This window comes from Marmota flaviventris, chromosome 1 (assembly GCF_047511675.1).
Source record: "Marmota flaviventris isolate mMarFla1 chromosome 1, mMarFla1.hap1, whole genome shotgun sequence".
Taxonomy (NCBI): Eukaryota; Metazoa; Chordata; class Mammalia; order Rodentia; family Sciuridae; genus Marmota; species Marmota flaviventris.
In genome coordinates this window covers 34346777-34369307 of record NC_092498.1, presented here as the reverse complement: position 1 = coordinate 34369307, position 22531 = coordinate 34346777, and the positions used below count along the sequence as shown (strand labels likewise).

Sequence of the window (22531 nt, the reverse complement as noted above, 5' to 3'; positions counted from 1 at the left end):
GTGGGCCCCAGCTGCTTGATTATTGGGTCCTACCTGAGAATATCTTTCATTGGGATTCAGGTCTACCTACACTTGGTTCCGCAGATGTGGAGGGTATGAAGGAATGTTTCTCCCTATCCCTCCACTTTTCTTGTCATTGAACGCTTGCTTACACACATGCACACGGTAGTCTGCTTTCGATGAGCTGCCTCTTCTGGTTTTTAGTCTCATATCTCATATAAATAATTGTGACATGGAATTTTCCACGTAAGCCTGTGCTTCTCTTGACTTGCAGACTTTTCCGTTTGGGAAGAGGACTGAGAAAATCCTGTGAAGGGAAAGCTCAATTGGTGACTAGCAGTAGAGACTTGGGACCTCGGGTTCTAAGCGAGTGGCTCTGCTCCCATTCACACATTGTAATCTTGTGGGGGAGCTTTAAAGATGCCCATTCCATAGATTTCATTTCCATCCCCCTTGGTTACTGCTTGAGTTTTGAGATGGGCTGAGAACCTGAGTCCTAATCTGCACTTTAGAACTGGATACTATGTAAATCTATGGCTCTGGAACCATCTGGAGGGCCCAGGAATATCCAGACTGGTGGGCCCCACCCCGAGAGTTTCTGATTCCATAGGTCTGGGGTGGAGGGTGAGAATTCGCATTTTTTAAGTTCTTGGGTGATACTGGTGCTGATGGTCCCAATCCTGTATTTTAAGAACCAGAGATCTGAAGAGAGCTCCCTATTTTCATTGTAAATATCTGGCTTTTTACTTACCTAGAATTAACACTTCAGTCAACACTTAAATCGTGTCTTCTTAGCTTCTCTTCTTTGCCAAGCATGGGATGGTCTGAGAAATAAGAAGCCTTCTGGGAGATCAGGGTTTCACATCTCTAGAGCATCCCAGCTTTTCTTTGCATTTGACTTTGATTTTTCAAATGAGTCCCTTATCTTATGTAGGCTTTCAAATACTCGTCCCCATTGCTCATGGTTAGACCTAATAACTATTTGGAGAGCACGATTCTGTACCACTGTGATTTGTTAAAGTAATGAGCCTGCAACTGTGACTTGATTACAGGATAAGAAAGTCGATTTTAAACATATTCCTACATTCAGGAATATCTTTTCCTAGCAAGCCTTTATCTTTGGCTGCTCTAATTCACATTAGAATAAGAGTAAATTTATTTGTACTGGAAAATATCTTTCTGGTTCTTCTTGTCATATTTCTCTCCTCCTCTTATCTGCCTTTAAAAAAAGCAGTTATTGAAGCTGTGTTATTGGCTGTTTTTTTAAAAAAAAATTCTTAAGATATGCCTAGCTTAAGTTTTGCAAATGCTATTGATGACCTATTCACATAGGTGTAGCTAGTGTTTATCTTGTCACAAAGCTCTCCAGATTTAGTGATCCTCAAATTTTGCCCATGGAATATTGATTCAGGGAATTGACCTGAAATTTCCATTCTAAAGTTGAATAATGGTAGACTTTTCCCTGTTTATGGGAGAAACGTTAGTGCACAGTTTTTTCCTATAGTAACAACTCCTTCATCTCTTTTTATCTTAAGTTTAGAATTGATATGTTACCTGACTGTGTATAAAAATTCTCTATTGTGCTGATTTAAATACCAAATAATATTTCGTGGTTGTCTGCAAAGAACTGTTTTCCTTCTTAGTGATTTACTTATTAAGTTTGAAAGCCAGTTTATTTTAAATTATTGGTATAAAATTTTTGTTTTAATGTTGGAATCTATTGCAACTTCAGAATAATAGTGGTACAATCAGGCAATTAGATTTCAAGAATAGTGGCTGTACATATGAATATGAACATGCTGTAAGTATATTTAAAAAATACATAGCACCCTTCTGGAAACAATCTAAAGTTTGATGAATCTTCTGAAGCCCAAGAATAAACTAAGTCTAATAATTCCAGGCTTGTGTGATGTAAAGTATGCATGTTGAACAGCTGTTCTGAATTGACTTAAAAAGGGCAGCTGCATTTCTGTGGCTCTTTTTTCCAGCTCATGGAACTTCCTGGGTATTGGTTTGACCACCAGGTAGAATCCATCTAAATACACCTCCAAAACACTGGCACTTCTCATTGCAACATTATGTAGTCTTCTGTCAAATTGCACAAGTGTCCTTCCTTCACCACACGTGGCATGTAAACAAGAAGATAAGAATGAGGGTGGACATTCAAATGGAAATTCCAAATAGCCACACGGCATTTGATTGGTGGGGAGTAGATGGAATTAGTACAGAGATGAGGCCCAGGAGGCTGGAAGAAATTTTTCTGAATCCATCCCCCACTGAACAATAGTTATCTGTGCTTAAATCGAATGTGCCCAGGACCTCACACAAATTTCAGCTGGCCTCAAGGAAATTCCATAGTGAACATTAACCATTTACTGCAACTTTGGGTCAGTTTTCAAGAAGGAGCATGATACTGGGCTAGGAGAGCAGAGGGGACGATGAATTAGAATGGCTTTAGAGTTTGCTCAGTGGTTTGGTGAGTGTTTTTGAGGACCATGAGTTCCCTTCTCTTTTGTCCTCCTTATTTCTCCCCTCAAAGTGGTGATCCAGGTGACTCATTATTTAGGGTATTAAAAAGTAAGCATGGGAGACTATATATAGTTTTTGATAAATAGTCCAAATAATGATTGATACCATTTATTAAGCACTTTAACTCTCTGGCCTTTTTTGGGCTTAATACTTTATGTAATTATTTCATATGGCCCTTCCAAGTCTACAGGGCTTCCTGTTCTAGAAATGAGGAAACTGAGACTAAGAGTCAAGAGCACTGGGGTTGCAAACCAGCAAGCTCCAGCGGTCAGGCCTGCACCCCATGTAAAGATGGTCTGACACTGAAGTTCCCTGCCCCCACTCCACTTACTGGGATTGAACAGTTAAACTCAGGGGCACTCAACCACTGAGCCACATCTCCAGCCCTTTTTATTTTGAGACAGTCTTACTAAGTTACTGAAGCTGGCCTCAAACTATCGATCCTCCTGCCCTGATGTCCTGAGTCACTGATATTAGAGTTGTGCACCACTATGCCCAGCTAAAGCCATGCTCTTTATAGCAGAGGACGGACACTAAATTGGTGGTATTCACATTGAAACTACCTATAATGTGGCACAGTAGGAAGTGAGAAAAACTCAGGAAACACTTAGAAATGTAGGCACAGATTGGCTCTTAATCTGGCTTTTGGGGAAATAAATGAGCCTCAGTTTCCCCTTCTTTCAAGTGAGGGAAGTTATGTCCATCCTATTTAACTCTCTGATTTGCTCTGAGAATCCAAGTAGAGAATAGTGATGCTCTGAACACTGTCCAGTGTTCTCTGCATTCTGGGTGATGTGACTTGTAAGTGGTGATCACTGTGTAGATTGTTTTCACGTTTGTCTTAAATCCTGGGTGAGTTATAAAGTGAACCCATGCTTTCTGTCACAGAAATGTGGTTCTGGGGAAAAGCACTGAATGTACATTTTGGGATTGGTAAACAGATTGTGCTGTTGTGATTTAAGGAAAGGGAAGTTCACTCTGAGATAGCATTGCCCAGGAGGCCTTACAAAGTGCATAGCTTAGTGAACTAAGCGAACTAAGATGTGGTATTCAGATAGAACCGGAATAGTTCCTTTTGTGGAAAATTCCTTTGGCTTTTAAAAGGAAAACCAACTAAGAACTTAAGATACTGAAAGCCATTTTCAAAATGTTATTTCTGAACCATCCTGAGGTGTGGGACTCCTGGTGTGGAGGAGGTCATTTTTCTGCTCTGACGGTGGAGGTTGGAGTGCTTTTCTGACCTCCAGGAGTTCTTGTCCTGTCCCAGAGTGGAGACCCCACAGGAGGATCCCTCTTCGGGAACTTTTAGGTCAGCAGTGTCGTTAATCTTGGGTTAAGTTGGTTAGCAGTCTATTTTTTCCTCTATTGAAGAGCAGAGACCACCAAGAAATTCTTGTGAGTAAAAATAGAATTGGTGGCTATAGGTACTGAGCTAAAATTAAGAGTTATCAGTCTTGCTTTGGGAATCATGGTGACTAACCAACTGGTTTCAGAAAGACTACCTCTCCCATTTCAGTGATTAGTTAATAAAATTATTCCTGACAGTGGAGGGCCAAGGAGCTCAGCAGTTCCATATTTAGATACAGAGAATTCATTGTCCCAAGATCTCAGAAGAGTCTTTGCAAACACACAGAAGGGATTTAGAACAATTTGCATAAATCTCCCCGTGGATAGTGACATGGCTCCAGTGTTGGGGTGGTTCCAGGAGCCCCTCCTTGGCTGTATCTTGGGGCGACGCTGTGCTTGGTGAGAATTCAGTCTCATGATGGTTTTTGCCAGCAGGATTGGGTGATGGGACGCTGAATAAGCCCACTGTTTGGTTCCACATAAGGGCTCTTTTGTGTTGGCCCAAGGCAGTCATGTTCAAGTTTGTCTTGCTTTTCCCCAGTGATGTTTTTGGACTTTGTGGCCTGGAGAATTAAGCACAACACCTATTCTGAGCTAATCTGTCAAATTTTACTCATGGAAGGTAACCACAACCTCTTGTATTTCTGAATGTGGAGAATAATAGTCATACCTTTGGAGAGTTCTGATTTATTAAATTAGAAGTTGGGGAAGGGACAAGTTCCTTGACATTGCCAGGTAGTTAGGTATACACGCCTGTTCATGGTGGAAGCATGGGAAGTAATTCCCTTAGGTTCTTTAATATGATTTGCCTAGTTCACTGGCTTCTTTAAGAAATATGTTCCCTTGCATAGTTAGCAAACAGGTTGTACTTTAATATTCCCTTGTGAAAGGGCATGAGATACCCCTAGAGTGTAGTTTAAGAATGCCAGGTGTTTACAAATCTGTTTCAACTTTTTTGTTTGTTTATTTTTGTTCTTCTTTTTTAAAAAACAATACACATTAAACACTAGATATTATGAGCTTTAACTGGTTTCTTGCACAGAATATTATCATTCTAGAAGCCAAATACAGAGTCTAATTTAAAATCTGGGGACTCATTTATGCGCTGGGGCAATTTGATGTTTTAAGTACAAAAATGAAATCCACTTATTTCTAACCTTAAGTTTATTTTCTCTTAGTCTGCTAGCTTGATTTCTCAGCTTTGTTCTAATAATATAAACATTTTTATGTTTATTTATAGGTGGCTTTAACCAAGAGAGCAGATCCAGCTGAGCTTAGAACAATATTTTTGAAGGTCAGTATAAAAGAAATCTATTTTGTTTCTTATTTGGTTTGTGTTCTATAACTTCGAAAGTTATTTTCAAACAACTGTTTATTTCATTGTTAAATTTTTAAAACATCCTCCAAAGCATCTTTACGCTGGATTTGTGAAAGAGTTGCTTTACAATTCTGTTTTTAACAATGTATAGGAAATGTGTGGCCAATTGTTTGTGATGGCAAATGGTGATATTTTCTTTTATCTTATGGTGTCAAGTGCTCAAAAGAAGTTGGCTGAGTAGTCCTGCAACTCATTTACCTCTTCAGGCTTGACCTGAGTGGGATGAGGAAAATGCTTTTACTACTAAGAAGTCTTTGTAAACATCCCTATTAATCCTGTACTCTTCCAGAGGGGACTATCTGGTCTCTGCTTGGTAGAAACAGCTCATTTTTGTTGTCCTCCTCATCATAATCCTGTCATTTTATTATAGCTGTGGAGCCCTGTGAGAAGGGGAATAATACTGGAGTACACCAGATACCACACAAGCTCATTTTCTTGGTTTCTTAGGCTTCTGCCTACTTGGTGGTGTTGGGCAGTGAATGAGTAATATAATAAAAGTCTTCTTCAGGTCTCTAACCTGAAGCATATTTATGTTATTGAACTGAAATTAAAACTCAAAAAAGGAAAGGCCACTTTTGTAAAGATAATAAAAGCAAAATATGTGGACTTTTCTAAATATTGTGAGAAGGCAGGCAGTGCTGACTGGAATGGGGAGCCAAGGTATCGAGCTGGTACCTTGATGTGTACCCATGTGAGCTAGAAGGTTACTAATTCTGTGAGCCTCACTTTTCTCATCAAAATGCATTAGCATAAAAAATAAAAGTGACAGCTGGAGATATAGCTTAGTAATAGAGTCCTTGTCTGACATGTCTAAGGCCCTGGGTTGGATCCTCAGCACTGCAGAACCAAAATAGAACAGCAAGAACAAAAAGATTGAGACACAGGGATTCAAATACTTGGGGACATCTGATGCTAATTAATTGATTTTTAAACTGAATAATAATTAATTGATTATTAATTATTAATTGATTAGCTAAATTGTAATTAATTGATTTTTAAGCTGAATAATGACATTCTGATTCTGAGACATGCAGAGAGTCTATTAGAGATAGATACCAAAGCATTTACAGATGAGATCATGATGTCTGAGATTTGTTTTTAAATAATCCAATTTTGGTGGAGTGGGAAGAAAGAGTAGGCAGTATGATAATTTTTGACATTGTAAAGTGGGATATTGGGCTTATACTGTTCTCTGTACTTTGCATATGTTGGAACATTTTCATAGTTAAAAGTTACAAAAACTTGTGAAGATTCAGTGGGGTACCTTTACGTCACCATGCCCAACACTTGCTATGCCTTAGACATTGATTCAGTCAAAGTGTGAAATTAAGTAATTTAAATACAGGAATGATAGGTTCCAATGGAAAAGTGGTTAAACATAGGAACAGTTTTGGGAGAGGAAGAAAGGGTATATTTGTAAGGAGGTTTGGATTATATAGAAAAGAACAGGATTCTCTATAAGAATCTTTGCTTTTTTTTTTTTTATTCCATAAAGCACAATACAATATAGAGATTCTAGAAGATGGAAAGCCCAGACAACAGAAAAGCGTTCTTATCTTTCCTGAACTAATTTCTGTTGCTGTGTGCATATTGGGCTCACATGATTGGGATCAGGTATATGAAGGTCTATTGCTATTGTAAAACTCCTTAATGATTTAATTTTGAGAGACACGAGCAGAAGAACATCTAAGTGTGCTGCTAAGGAACCTAGAGAAATGGCTAAACTCACTTGAGCCCTTGAAGTTATAATAATTCTTTCAACTCAGGGCATACTACTTCAGTTTTCTAACAGGAGTTAAGAGCCTCCTTCTGACAGAAACTGAGAACAACTTAGGGCTCTGATGCTCCCTAGTCTGTTGACATGATCCATTGGAAAGAGTCCATTTAAAGGCAGTGGCCATTTGAGGCCATGTGGCAGCTGGTGAGGCTAGGTTAAGATCTCAGTTTGGAATAGCATCTTTACCAGCTGCTATATCCACTCAATATTGGGCAGGTCTAGGTTGGAGACAAGTCTGAGGGATAGCAGGAATTCCTTGCAGAATTCTGAAGAGTCACCTGTGGGGTTTCTGTAGCCATGGACCTGAAGGCTGGGGGTGGAATCTTTGAGAACAGATAGGAAACTTGGGTGGCCAGGACTTTGTGGCTTTTGAAGGAGAGTTTTTTATGCCTTTGAGTCTGAGGAGATGGAATAGAGGCAGAGGCGGGTGGTACCTGAAGAAAACAGCATCAGCAGTTTGTGGAAGGGATTGCAGATCTGGCAAAGGTTCTGGTGACCTCACCAGGCCTGGATAGTGTGGGACCAACACAAATCCACCTTGGCTCAGCAAGCTGAGGATCTCTTGTTTACTATCCACCGCAGACAGCATTGTGGTGAAGGGGAGAAAGGGGAATGAGGCGCCATGGGGGCTGCCAGGCCAGGCTTTTTCGTTAAGTACGGATCAGCAGTAAGCATTCTGTAAACCTGTCGACTTTGCTGATTTTCTGTCTGTGAATTTTTTTTTTTTGACTTGATTTTCTTCCTGATAAAAATTCTGTGTGAAATATCCCAATTGTCTCCTTGCTAAACTAGGTGGAGAGAGGATTCTTCTGTAGCCTGGGGGAGGTGGAAAGGAGCTTCATTGTCTCCTTCAGACCAGATGTACAGGGAGTAGAAGGTGGTAGAGGAGTTGGCAGCTGCAGAGATGAGAGAGAACCTGGGGATCTGAGCCAGATGAGGAAAGGGTCCTGGAGGACTCAGGTTTTATAGTTTATGTCTTAGAAAAGAGTTAAAAATCAACTTCCCTCTCTCTCTCTCCCTCTCTTCCTTCCTTCTGTAACGTTGCCTACTACATGTTAGGTGAGTGTTAGGTGTTGAGTATTACAGACGCATAAATCATGACTCCTGCCCTTAAATATCTCACTGTGTGTATGTATGTGCAAGAAAACGAAAATTCACAATATGGTTGAAAAATGTTACATAGCATTAAAGGAAGATCAGTGAGACTTATTACCTCTTCCTATAGAGGGTCATCAAAGTTTCAGGCAGGATGTTTGAGCGATGCTTGAAGACTAATAGGTATTTTTCAGATGGAGAAGTAGAGGAGGGTTTGGGGTAAAGAAAGACTATTCCAAACAAAGAAAACAGCATGTTCAAAGCAGAGAGCTGTAAGTGTGCCAGTTGTGTGGAGGGAATAGCCAATAGCTTGGGTGGCCTGGAGCGCAGGCTCTAGTGATTCTAGATTGGTAGGGAAGGAGAGACTTAGTGCAAAACATGCCAGAAGCATCTGAGGGTATTGTCAGACTTTTGTGAGAAGATAATATATTACATTTTATTTGGATGCAGAAGTTTGAGTCTAGGAAGACAATTTTGCTTTTAACCTCTGTGTTGACAGTCCTTTTTTTTTGGTTCACCTAATGCTTTTGGTGTTGCTTCACATTAATTTAAACAGATATGTATTGATTGTTTGCAGTTTAAATAAAACATCATGAAATTCTGCTGTGAGTGGGCTGAGCACAAGAAATGTAAGCAATAATTGTGTCTCAAAGGAGTTCGGATTTTATACAGGAGACCAGATTTGTAGGCTAGCAGTGGCAGGTAAAAAGAATCTAAATCAGCATACTTGAAGGTTCTGCCTGTGTGGTTACAGCAAATACCACAGGAAGTGGAAGGAGGGAGCAGTTGCCATTGTGGGTAGTGGTCAGGGAAGGCTGGCGGGGAGAATGCGAGGAGCCCCTGGGATGGTGGGGGAGAGAAGAGGAGGACCACATGGAAGGAAAGCCCAGAGACTGGGCCAGGTTGAAGGATTCTTGTTCATTTGTAAAATGTTTATTTAAATACAACTCTCTGCCAGGGAATCTGCTAAGTATTACAGGGTGTGGGTAACAAACTTGGAAAGGTAATTGGGAATTTGGCATGCCTCTGAACAATAGGAAGCCATTGAAGGTTTTCTGAGTAATCCAGGGACAAGATGGATTTGAGATTGAACTGGTGCAGCAAGGCTATAAGGTGTGTGGCCTTGGGAATGATGGTGTTGGAGGCTGTCAGAGTTATTAAGGACATAACACCAGGAGGAGTGGGGATTGGGCAAGTCAGAGACACTTTTAAAGGGATATTTCAGAAAGTGACTGTTGTTTTATTATAAATGAGAGAGAGCAGGGCGGGAATGTGTATGCCCTGGGTGCCGAGAGGTGCCAGTAGTATGAACAGAGAAACAGAGGAGGGAAGCAGTGGTTCAAGGGGGAGGAAGGGAGGTGATCATGGGCTGCTCAGAAGCCTGGAGTCTAGAGTGACTACACGTCAGAAGTGAAAAATGGGAAAACTGGGGCAAGGGGCTGGGCAGAAGTGGGATGTGATAGGGAGTAATGGTGAATTGTACTTGGAGTTTTAGAATTAATCTCTCAATAAAAGAATGATGTACACTTTAAGCATTTTCGTAGGAAAAACAGTTAATTCCTTAAGTGAAAAACTTTCTTAACAACAAATAAGTTTCTTTCATTGATGAAGAGCTAAAAGATAAATAAAGTAACTTGATGTCAGTATAGAGATAGTGTTCTCTTACTGCATGTGTCTCTGTATATGTATACATTTTTTTTTCTTTAACAAGAGGAAAAAACTATTGTTTTGTATCCAGTATTTTCCCTCAACTAATATATTATGAACACCTTTTCTTATAACTGGATGCGTTTCTACAATACTTTAATGCTATGTGATGTTCCTATGTATGGCTGCTCTACCATAATTTGTCTTACCACAATTTACCTAACCATCCTTTATGATTGGATGTTCAGTTGCCAGCTTTACTTATCTGTCATAACAGCTTACATATTTGTATATAGCTTGCATTATTTTCTTAGTAGGAATTCCTAGAAGTGGCATTGTTGGGTTAAACAGTGGGTTTACAATAGATTAAGGCATTTGATTGCTCTTAGCAGACTACATATTTTGGGTGGGAGTGTGGAAGTGTACAGTTCCCACATAATGTTATCCATTCAGATTATTATTAAGTACAACAGCAACAACAAAAAACCTTTCTGCCAACCAGTTAGTTGAAAAATTGTATCTTACTTGAAATTTGCATTTTTTAACAAATAGTAATATATTCACTAGAACATTTGTGATTCTTAATTACATCTTTAATTTTTTTATTGTGACAGTATTCAAACATATAGAAAATAGAATAGTAAGCACCTATATAATAGCCACTTAATATAAATTAATATTTGTCAGTTTAAATACATACATACATATTACTAATTTATTTTAATGTAAGTTATATATCACCATAATTCACCTTAAATACTGTAACATACAGCTTCAAATAATAAGCATGGCTTCTTACATGATCACAATACCATTGTGTGCCTAATAAAGTGAATAGTAATTCCCTAATAACATAAAATGCCCAGACCCTATTCATGTTCTTCACTTGAGCATGTCCAAAAGGCAAGAAATGATCCATATTCATATTCTTAATTGTATTTTATTCCATCCTTATAACAGGAAGCTTAGGTGAAGGATGGTCAGATGAAGTGACCTGGTATGTTAGAGGGACTTTCAATGGTTGGAAAAGAGTCAAGGAGAATTTGCCTTTCAGCCCCAGGATATGAACGATTCATGGCAGGGACAGGTCACTGAATGACTGTGTTTCTGACCTGGCTCATTATGGTTCACACACCTTTATTAAGTGGCTGTGAGCAGGCTGGATAGGACCCCTGTCCTCAGAGCATACACTGTAATGACAGTGTCCTGTTCTGATTCTCTTTGCTGCTGTCTTCATTGGGTGTGGTGGTGTTTCTTGTTGGTGACACTTAGGATTGTGCAAGGAATCGTAAAAACCTTCCCATTTTGTGAGCATATGCTTAATCATATTAAAACTCTCCTAAATTGTAATAAAGAGAGATTTCAGGCCATTTAAAACCTATTCCAAAGAAAGATTAAATGATATTCTAAAGATGGAGTAGCTGTAAGAATTAGTGCATTCCCTTGACAGGCACCTTCTGTTCATTGCTGCAGGGACAGCCCAGCTGCCTTTGGTAGTAGTCTAGTACCTACTCTTACTTTGGTCTGCCTCAAACATCAGTCTGAGGAACAACCTTTGACTTATCTATTTGAATCACAAAGCAGACCACTTGGCAATGAGCTGATTTTGGCAAACTGAAGAAAGCTGTGTTCTCTCTGCCCAGATGAACATGTTCTTATATTTCAGAGAAGCCTTCTTTATCATCTCTAAACAAATGAGGCTGATAAAATATCTTAATGATTTATTACTGTAAACTATTAAGGTATAAATCACGTGCAGGGATCATAAGTGTACAGTCCCATGGGTGTTCATAAAGTGAGCAAACATGCATGACCAGCACCCTCCCACACACCAAAAAAAAAAAAAAAAAAAACAACTTTCTGATACCCCTGCACTCAGTACTCATCCCTCCCAAGGTAAATTTTTGTCTGACTTCTCTCACTGTATATTAGTTTTGTCACTTTAAAAAATGTAACCATACAGTGTATATTCTTTTGTCTTCTTTGTGTGTGTGTGTGTGTATGTGTGTGTGTGTGTTGCTGGGTATCAAACCCAGGGCCTCATTCATGTTAGGCAAATGCTTTACCACTGAGCTACACTCCCAGCCTTGTCTGGTTTCTTACCTTTATTTTAATTTATCTGTGTTGTGTCTATTTGGAGTTAATGTATTCTCATTGCTTGTGTTGTATTCTGTTGTGTTACTATACCATAATCTGTTTATGTATCCTGTTCCTAGTTAACACAAGTTATTTTTGGTACTTTTTGTTATTACAAATAATGTTGCTATGGACTCTTTGACATATTTTTTGGTGTTATATACATACATGCAAATTTCTGTTGGAGATTTACTTATGATTGACATTGCGGAGTCTGTGGTTATTATGTTCAGTTACAGAAGATACTGCCTAGAAGTTTTCTAAAATGGTTTTTCAGTTTATTATAACACCCTTATGTGAGAGTATTTGCTCCACATTTTTTGCCAACGTTTGTTATTCTCATTATTTTGTGGTTGAGTAGAGGCATTTTATTGTAGTTTTATTGTGCATTTTCTATGGAACTTTTTCTAACGGAGGAGCAACTTGACATTGATTCTAAAGGTCATTTGGGGAAAATAAAAGAGTGTTTGTCAAGCCATGAAACTTCTAGGAGCAAAGTAAGACAACATTTTTTTAAGCTTTCACTCATTTGATAAATACCTATTGACCATGTTTCACTGTCTGCCTGGCAGCCAGGCACTAGTCTGGGAATTTGAGGACATACCAGTGAAAAAGACAGGAAAACAATTCCTGTTCTAACAGAGCTTTCCCTCTAGTTGTAGCAAGAAAGATGTATATAATCTTGCAAGAGTAGTAGCCAGATCCATTGAGAGGATGATCTTGAAACATTTCCCATTGCAGCAATGACAAGAACTCTCAATCCATGCTGTGCTGACATTCTCCTGTGAAGTTGGGGGCAGTCTCAGAACAATGTTTTCCCTGGGAAGCCATGGCCAGCTCATTAGACCTGTTGCTGGAGATCAAGCCTGCTTGTCAGGGCTTTCCCTAGTGACCATATGGTAATTTAGTATGTGCAAAGCAGGTGTCCTAAAGAGTAGGGAAAGAACAATGATTTCATGTGTGGTTCTGAAACAACCAAGATTAAGTGGGAAAAACAAATTTGGAGGATTCTTACCTTCAGACCACACACAAAAATAAAGCACTGGTATACTAAAACCTAAAGGAAACCCTATTTTAAAAATAACTAAGAGGACCTGTGTGTGAATATTTAGTCTGGTGATGAAGAAAGACTAGGTTTTAAGCTTAGAAAAGTATTGGAAGAAATTGTAAAGGAAAATAAATCTATAGATTCAATTATAAATATATCAAACTGGAAAAATATTTGCAACAAATATGATAGACAAAGCAGGGAAAGGGCATGTTCACACACTGCTGGTAGGAGTGTAAATTGGTACAATCTTTTCTGAAGAACAGCGTGATAATAAGTACCAAGAGCCTTAAAATTCCTCTCCTTTGACTTAACAGTTTCTTTTCTGGGAGTCTAGCTTTTGAAAATTGCCAAGAATTTGGACAAATGTTACACACAAAAATTTATTTAGAATACTCCGAACTGGAAATAATCTGTCTACTGTAGGAGAAAAGTTAAATTGTGTTTTAAAATAATCAGTGTCATAAGGAAACATAGTTCACACTCTGAATCATAGGATTGCTGTAATTAGTATTGGCATATCCTTTATATTTCAAGCTTGTTTTGCCTCAGTTAGGAAAATTAAAATATATTCTTTCTTCTACATGTCCCAGAAGCTGAAACAAATTCTGAGGAATGGTAGGATTACTGGAACATCTTTTTTTCTTGCACTATGCTAAAAACATGTTAATTGAAAACAGTGAGCCAAGCACACTGTAATCCCAGCAGTTTGGGAGGCTGAGACAGGAGGATTTGTAAGGTCAGCCTCAGCATCTTAGTGAGACCCTGTCTCAAAAAAAAAAAAAAAAAAAAGCGTTAGAGATGTATATCAGTAATAAAGTGACCCTGGGTTAAATCTTCAGCGCCTATCCCCACTCAAAAAAAAAAAAAAAAAAGAAAGAAAAGAAAACAGTATATTCTAGCACATTCACAGGTCCTCCCCTGGTCTGTGGGGCAAGGATTTGGTAGCTGGTGCTGAGAGAAAACCCCTGATTGCATCCTTGCCCTGGTACTGTACCAATGGCAGCTATCATTCAGTGGGACAAAGGAAAAAAAACCCAATAATCTAGAACTTTTATAAAGAGCCTATCATGTGTAGAACATAGTACTAAGTGTTTTAAATGATTATCTCATTTGTTTAAAGCATCTGCCTAATGAAACCAGTAATATTGTTATCCCTACTTTTCAGATAAAGAGTCAGAGGTCCCGAAAACTTAGATGTTTGATGAGACCATTTAGGTAGTAAGAGACACAACCCTAGCTCAAGAGGTTCTAAAGCTTATTCTCAAATATCTAAGCAAAGGCTTAGTCTATAGTGGATTTAAAATGTAGAAAAACAAATGATTTGTAAAAACAGTTTTGATCAGACTGAACTCTGGGGTTCCAGAGGAAGGGGAGATGCTGTTCTCGCACCTCACTCACTGTGCACCTTGTCCTCTGCTCCTTGAGCACATCTTGATTGGCACATTGCTCTCAGCATTTTCCCACAGCCTTTGAGGACCCGTGGAACCCAAGTCAGTGGGTTCCCCCTTCCAGCTGGATTGTGTCCTACTAAAGGCAAGACCTGGAGGAGAGGCATTGCATTCCAGCTGATTCTTACTGACCATCTCTGTGTAGGGCTCAAGGGTGGAGAGAACATTAGCTCGGGCAGCAGTTGATACCCGCACCGTGGCTCAGAGTTTGCATTTCAGCTGAGTTTATCACCCTTTCTTGTATTTGCTACCTCTGGGACTTCTGTTGAGAGAGAACCCTATCTTTCAGGCATTCTTTGAGCACTCAAAAGATTTCATGAATTGGGCAGCACATCAGACCACAGGCAGTTCAGGGCTCCATCAAGGGGGCATGAACTTTTATAAAGTGTTCAGGAAGCAAGACAAAGAAAACATTTGATTGGTTAAAGTGGAAAAACCCCTCGTGAGAGGTCAGTTTGGCATTACACTTTGGTTAAGCTTAAGTTTTGCTTCACTGTTTACATTAAGTTGGGTTTGTGTTTCTTATGTGAGAAGCCAGGGCATTGGAACCATCTCATCCCACGTCCCTCAATTAGTTTTATAATTAATTACACTTTTTAGTCTTTTACCAAAAAACAAGATATAATTTGTCTTTCTAAATTTCTGTAAACCAGGGTTTCCCAGCACTGTTTACATTTTGGACTAGACAATTCCGTTTCATGGGCTCAGCCTGTGAGTTACTGTAGGATATTTAGCACCATCCCCGTCTCTACCTTGTAGGTGCTAGGTGCTAATAGCATCCCTTTCCTCCAAGTTATGACAATTAAAATTGTTATTAGACATTGCCAGATGTCCCTTGTGGGGGAAAATTACCTACAATTGAGAACCACTGGTGTAAGCACAAAATTTGACAAATTTAATGTGTCTTGTTTTTTCTTTGAAGTGACGGGAGGTAACTGCGATTGTAAAGAGTATATTTTCATATCTGATAGTATCCTTTGAATATTCTCAGGCTTTTCACATGTTGATCCCATGATTATATACTTTAGAGAATCAAGTATATAAAATAACATTTCTTTTTTTCCCCTTTTCTTAACAGTATGCAAGCATTGAAAAAAATGGTGAATTTTTTATGTCTCCTAATGACTTTGTTACTCGATATTTGAATATTTTTGGAGAAAGCCAGCCTAATCCAAAGACTGTGGAACTTTTAAGTGGCGTGGTGGATCAGACCAAAGATGGGTATGTTTATTTTTGTTCAAAACTTGTTTTTGTTACTTTAATGATCAGAAAGTTATTAAATATATACTTTTCTACCTCTTAAGAGCGTTTTCTCTACCTGTTATCATTAACACATTCTTTTATAAATATTACCCTTAATATTTCCTTTAGTGGTCATTTTACAATTAGTGATTTCATGTATTTGGTTTTTGACTAGTTGAAAGACCTCTGTACAGTTTTACAAAACAATTGTAATTGATGAGGTAGTATGAAGGTATTTGTGCGTACACTGGTATTTTTCAAGGCAGGTGTAGAATTATGAGTAAACTTAAACATATCACTGTGATCATAACTTTTCTATCATCTTTCCCTCGCTCAAATCACCTTTAAAATTTCATATATGATTAAATGATATGGATCTAGGAGACAGAATATGATGATTCCAAATCACCCGGAAAGGCATTCTGCAAGGTGGAGGAAAGAGATTATACCATACAGAATTAAGTAGGACACTTTCCAGAATGACTTTGGATTTTTCCCCCTATGAATTTTCTCTGCCTAATCCCTGGATCTTGTAAATACCTTATGTGGAAGAAGAGCTTTCCAGATGTAATAAAATTAAGAATTTTGGGATGAAAAGATTACCCTGAGTTATCTGGGTGGGCCCTTTATATAGACAGAAGCAGAAGGGCAATTTGACATAGACACAGAGAAGAGGAGGAGGAGTGTGAACACAAAGGCAGGGACCGGAGTGATGGGACCATGAGCCAAGGAATGCTTGGAACCATGAGTAGCTGGAAGAACCAAAGGATTTTCCCTTAGAGCATATGGGAGGAGTCTGGTGTTGCTGACACCTTGATTTAGGACTTCAGGTTCCCAGAACTGTTAGAATAAATTCTTCTGTTTTAAGATACCTGGCCAGTGGTAATTTGCTTTACTTAAATTTTATTGAAAATAAAGATTATATATATTTATAGTACACACCAGGATGTTTTGAAATTGTATGCATTGTGGAATGGCCAAGTCAAGCTAAGTAATGTATCTATTAACTAACAAACTCATTTTTTGTATGTTGAGAACATTTAAAGGTTCTCTTGGTAATTTTTAAAGTGTACAATATATTGTGATTAACTATAGTTACCATGTTGCACAAAGAGTTTCTTGAGCTTGTTCTTCCTATGTAAACTTTTGTGGCCTTTGGCCAGCATTGCCTTAGTATCACACCCCTGTGCCAGTCCCTTGTAACCTCCATTCTGCTCTCTGCTTCTATGATTTTAAATTTTTTAGATTCCACGTACAAGTGAGAGCATATGGTATTTGTCTTTCTGTGCCTGGTTTATTTCATTTAACATAATGTCCTCCAGGTTCATCCATATTGTCACAAATGACAGAATTTTCTTTCTTAAGGCTGAATAATATTATGTATAGACACCACATTTTCTTTTAAGCACTCATCTGTTGATGGACATTTGGGTTGTTTCCATATCTTGGATAATGTGAATAATGCTTCAGTGAATGTAGGAGTGCAGACATCTCTTCAATATAATGGTTTTATTTCCTTGTTATTGTTATAGCAATTGTAGAAAACTAATACACTCATGCAGCTGATCCCCCATCCACCCCTTGGGGGGAATTAGAAAGCCTATGGTTATGAAGAATTTTCTTTGGTCAAAGACCATTTTGATCCAGAAAACAAAAAACAAAACACTTTTTTTTAGTGGTAGTGTTTGGATGATGTAGACATTTCCCAGGCAGAGACCCCTGCTGTGAACCACCTCCCTCAGAGCCTGGTCCCTTCTTGAAAACTTCACCTATGTCTAGTTTTGGCTTGAACTCTGGGCAGGAAGTTAGGTGCCTGTGCACTGCATGAACTTAAGATTTCATTTCCAGCTTATTGGCTAAGGGATCCTGTTTGCTGGAGCTCTCTTAGTTCTGATTTACTGGTTCATGAAGTGGTGACTTGGTCTGCTTTCCCTGATGGGCGCTTCTCCCTGGGTGCTTATCCAGCAGTCATTCAGCAGCTTGAGAGTCTTGTCTCTGTGCCTGTCACTATTATGTGTGTTCAGGAAACACAGCAACTGGAAAAATGCAGTGTTTGTCCTCTGGAAGCTTCTAATTTAATGAAACAGGTGTGGTGGGGCCAGCATTGAATGGAGTATCTAATTGGCTTGCTAGGATCACAAATCCCTTTACCATGTACAGTCATTGCCCAGTATCCTTGAGGGATTGGTTCAGGACCCTCACAGGATTCCGCTATTCCAAAATTTGCACATGCTCAGGTCACTTATAAAAATGCTCTGGTGTTTGCATATAACCTGTGCACATCTTCCACTGTACTTTAAGTCATCTTTAGATTACTTGATAATACCTGATACACGTAAATAGTCGTTATACTGTATTGTTCCGGGAGAATTGACAGGGAAACCAGAGTCCACATGGGCAGTGCAGAAGCAACTTTTTTTCCTGAATATTTTTCTATTTGGGGTTGGTTAAATCCATAGGTTTTGGGACCCAGGGATGCAGAAGTCCGACTATGTTTGTTTTTCACCTCAGGTTTGGAACCTCTTCACACTCTTCTAGAACACACAATGTGCAAACAAAAGTTGGCCTTTTGACAAAGGGGAATGTCAGACATCCTGTTTTGTTAGTGCTGGGCTGATAGGTTCAATGTACTGCCTTGTCAGCCCCCATTTTGTTGAATCAAAATGATAGCAATATGGTCAGCATCCTCAAATAATTCCTTTCTGTTTAGAGTTTAGAGAGTCACTCCTGGGGTAGTTTGGATTTTGATGCCTGAGGAATAAGGGTGTCAAAAAAGAAAAGATAAAAAAAGAATTGAGGAGTTCAGAATGTGTAGCCTGTAAAAACAAAGTGTGTTCACTGCTTTTCCTAAGTTCGCTATTTAGCCTTCTGAGGAATGAAAGTACAGCCTTTTAAATACTTCACAAGGTGAAGGAGGATATAATAATGTTGATGATAAAATCATTTTTATATACCTGTTTTCACTTTGTGAGGCTGTAGTGAAGAAATCCAGGCCTTGGCCACATGCTGGGAGTTAATGAGGTTTACAATTGGCAATGCTTAAAGAGTATTAGGGTAATGTATTTAAACATCAGCAGTTCACAGCCTGAAATGCTCATCATCTGTCAAGTACAATCCCAAATCAATAAGAGGAGTTTTTTCAGTTTGCTAATGAGGAAAGTTTTCTACACTATTAGGGTGGACACAGATTTGAGGTAAACACCTGAAATTCATAAACTGTAGAATTAAGCAAAGGCACCTCTTTAATTAAAAAAAAAAAAAAAGACAAAAAAAAACTTGATAATAATCAACAGCAGTCACCTGAGAAGCTTAAATGTTCTTAGTAGTCATCAGACTCCCAAATTAATCTACCAAAACAAAAAGCCTCATTAACAGCTCTCATTGAATCAGTGTTATTTTCTTTTTCTTTCACTGAAGATGTCTGATTAACCCCCTTTCTTTTTGCATTACTCACTTCGTGTTAATATTTGATGTCTGAAATCATAGGGGGGTACGTGCAATGTGGTGGCTAGACACTGTCTACGAAGAGTAAATTAAAAAGAATTTTTAAAAAGGTTGGTATTATGTTGCTGATGTATTAGAAGATCTTTAGGAATGTCAGGTGCCTAGGTTTTATTTATTTATTTTTAAATTCCAGAAAGGGTTGATTAATGACTAGGTACTGATTTCACATCTCATTCATATGTACCAATAGCCTTCCTCTTCCTACTTACCAATCTAAGCCCTCTTTTGGAGCATTTTGCTGAAAAAGGAAGATGAGAAATGGGGCCGTAACCAGAGCAAAAGGGGAAGTCACTGGAGGGTGTTTTGTAGGTGGGTAAATAACATAATGTGTGATTATGGACAGGCCTTAGTGGAAAATGCAGGAAATTGACAGTGTAGGAGGACAGAAAGACATTCTGGTGGATTGTCTAGGAGGTTGGCCTCTTGTAAGAACATTCAGAGTTCATCTAGAACAGCTGCCCTCAAAGTGTGGTCAGTGGATCTCTGGAAGTCCCTAAGACCTCTGTAGGAGTTCAGAACTGCTTACATAATAATGCTAAATACTAATACAATACACCCTTTTCACTTGGTTGATATTTTCAACTGAAAAAAACTGCATAGGTAAAACTGTTGGAACCTTAATACCAGATGTTGGTGTTCCCCCAAACTCATGTTGGAACCTACCCCCAGAAGGATAGTATTCATAGATGCGACCTTTGGGAGGTGAGTAAGTCCTCTGAGGACTCTGCTGACTTAAAATCTCACTGTTGAGTACACATCGTTTGAAAATTGAACAAGTGGGAAGTACACGTAAGAACTTCTGCTTACTCTAGTAGTATGATGGTGGTCTGCAGAAAAACACTTGAGTTACCAGCTGAGATAGTCTCCCCCGTGCCCCATGAAATACTGCTTTTATTCAAAAGAATTACTTATTTGAAAGAATTAAAATTTTCACATGACAGCTTCCCGGTACTTCAGGACTTTTCTGAAGTCACTGGTAATAACACTAATGAACGTAGGTCTTCTAATATGATGTAATGAAATGTCTGAACATTTGGAAGGTCAACATAACTTAGCGAAACAAAATTTTTCAGCTGACCAGTGTGTGTTTGATAATGGAATCATGCATATATAAATGATCTTTTCAAAGTGCACAATAGACCTATGAATTTTAAAATTTCAAGGTATGGAAAAGTTCCTTGATATGGTTTCAACTTCCACATTGCAACTAATCTTTATTCAAATATTATTTGTTGGGATTTGTTGTTGTGTAAAAGAAAAGTGTCCTCAGTTATCTAAAAAGTTAATTAAAATACTCCTATTTCTAACTGTGAATCTGTATGAGGGTGAAATTCTTCATATCCTTCAACCAAAAGAATACATTACAGCCAATTGAACGCAGCTGTCTTCTATTAAGTGAGACATTAAAGAGATTTGCAGATACAAAACTGCATTTCTCACAGAATTGTTAAAGAAAATACTGTTATTTTTCATACAAATATTTATATTACTATGTAATAGATTTATTTACTTTTTCATAAAATAATATTTTTAAGATTTTTTTCAGTTTTAATTTCTCATATAGTAAAGTGTGATAGATATAACCCACATGAATAAAAACTCCTGGGATCCTCAGTAATTTATAAGCACATTAAGGGGTCTAAAATTTAACACTGAGCTTAAAAAGTTGAAGGGCAGGCAGAGATGAGGGTGAAGATGTAGTGTAGTATACATAGAGGGTATGGTGGATTTGGGAACAAAGTTTCCTTTGGTTTCTTTGATTTTTCTCCTGCAAGTAGAGGAGTGGGCAGTACAGGTTGAGGTATTAGTGTTTGTGGGAAGAATAATATAATAAATTTTCATCTGGAAGTTGGGAGGTTGAATGGATAAGGGACAGGCCCCACTTCAGTGCACCAGAGGTTTTGTGGTCATAAAATTTACCTTGAGACCAGTTCATATGGTTGTGTTTTTTCCGTTGAAGTTTAGCTGCACAGGTCCAGGCATGGAGTTAGGAGGGGCTGGGTAGAACTAGGGTTGAGGTCTTGGCCATTAAATAATACAGAAGAGGAAAGATTCCAGGGAGCTATGGGGCCCACAAGGGAGCAATTACAATGATGGACTGTAAATTTAGATGATGCTGGTGTAGATGCAATGAGACATGGTAGGCTTAATGAATTGTAGGGTTCAGCGTGGTTGAAGATCTTTGAAGTTGGGTTATAAGAAGGAGTGGCAGGAAGACTAAAGGACTGGTCCAAAAGCAAGGTAAGTGAAATTGAGAATAAGGAGCTATTGTTAATGACAACAGTTTAGAATCTTACCGTGTGAGTAGAAGTGAGTAGTTGAGAAAGGGTAGAGAGAAGATTACTGGAAGAGGGGCTCTGAAAGGATTCTCTCTCTTTTTTTTTCCAACTTTTTTTTTTTGCAGTTGTAGATGGACACTATGCCTTTATTTTATTTATTTTTATGTGGTGCTGAGGATCAAACCCAGGGCTTCACACATGCTAGGCAAACGCTCTACTGCTGAGCCCCAGCCCTGGAAGGATTCTCTTTATGGGAGGGACTGAGGAGGTGATTTTGCCCACCTTGCACTGTGATTCTAGAAGGCACAGTAGAAGGGTGTCTGGGAGATGATGACAAAATAGGGAAATCGCAGAGCCTCTTGGGATTAGCTGTGGGTGATACAGGTCTGGGGCTGCCTGTGTGGAGGCCACCCTCAACAGCATAGAGGGAGGTTGTGATTGATCTTGGTGGACTCCACTTTATACTGGTGGGGAGATAGGGAATCTTTGCAGAGAGGCAGGGAGGCTGGGAGGTGCTATTTTACTACTTAAAGAATTTTTAAAACAAAAATACTTTGTGAGTAGAAGCTCTGCTACAGTGTTTCTTCCTAGGTGGTTAGACCAAAAGATGAAAAAAATTATAATTACTCTGGATGTAGATAGCATTGCAGAACTGGTCAGCAATTTCCATCTATTTTATTTAATCTTCACTCAAGTCCTTAAAATAATTTTTGTCATCCTCTTATAGAGGGAGGTGGAGAATTAGGAAGGTTAAATAATTTGCTCAAAGTTTTATAACTAGTGCATGGGAGAACTAGAATTTGGTCCCCATTTTTTTTTCTGGTTTGTGTCCAATCTGCTCTACCATGAAACTTTCTGTGCATAAAGAAAAACATTTAAAACTGAGCTTTGCGTATGTCTTTACCTAGAAGTTCTGATAGATACCCCTTACAAAATTCTTAGAAAGAATCTTCACCATTCAGTCCTTATATTTGGTCCACATAAGGTAGACCTACAACCACCATTGAGATCTACTTTAATTTTCTTCCACAGGTTTATTTAGAAAAACTGGGCTTACCCTTCTAATAAAATATGCATATTTTATTTATATATTTACAC

The 22531-nt window shown here is 38.6% G+C and overlaps 1 protein-coding gene and 1 non-coding gene across 3 annotated transcripts in view; both read left to right on the top strand.

Annotated features, from left to right (window-relative positions):
* Positions 1 to 22531, top strand: part of Slc25a13 (solute carrier family 25 member 13) — a 180968-nt gene that overhangs the window by 19635 nt on the left and 138802 nt on the right. The window contains exons 2-3 of one of the 2 annotated variants that reach the window (XM_071612477.1): positions 5117 to 5170; positions 15487 to 15629. In XM_071612477.1, coding sequence (XP_071468578.1) covers positions 5117 to 5170; positions 15487 to 15629 — 197 coding nt within the window. Of the gene's footprint in view, positions 1 to 5116; positions 5171 to 15486; positions 15630 to 22531 lie in introns of those variants that run through there. The other variant, XM_071612486.1, reaches the window with a different exon arrangement.
* On the top strand, positions 13856 to 13984 carry LOC114106060 (small nucleolar RNA SNORA30/SNORA37 family). The gene has a single exon (XR_003585141.1). It is a non-coding gene; the product is annotated as a small nucleolar RNA SNORA30/SNORA37 family (small nucleolar RNA).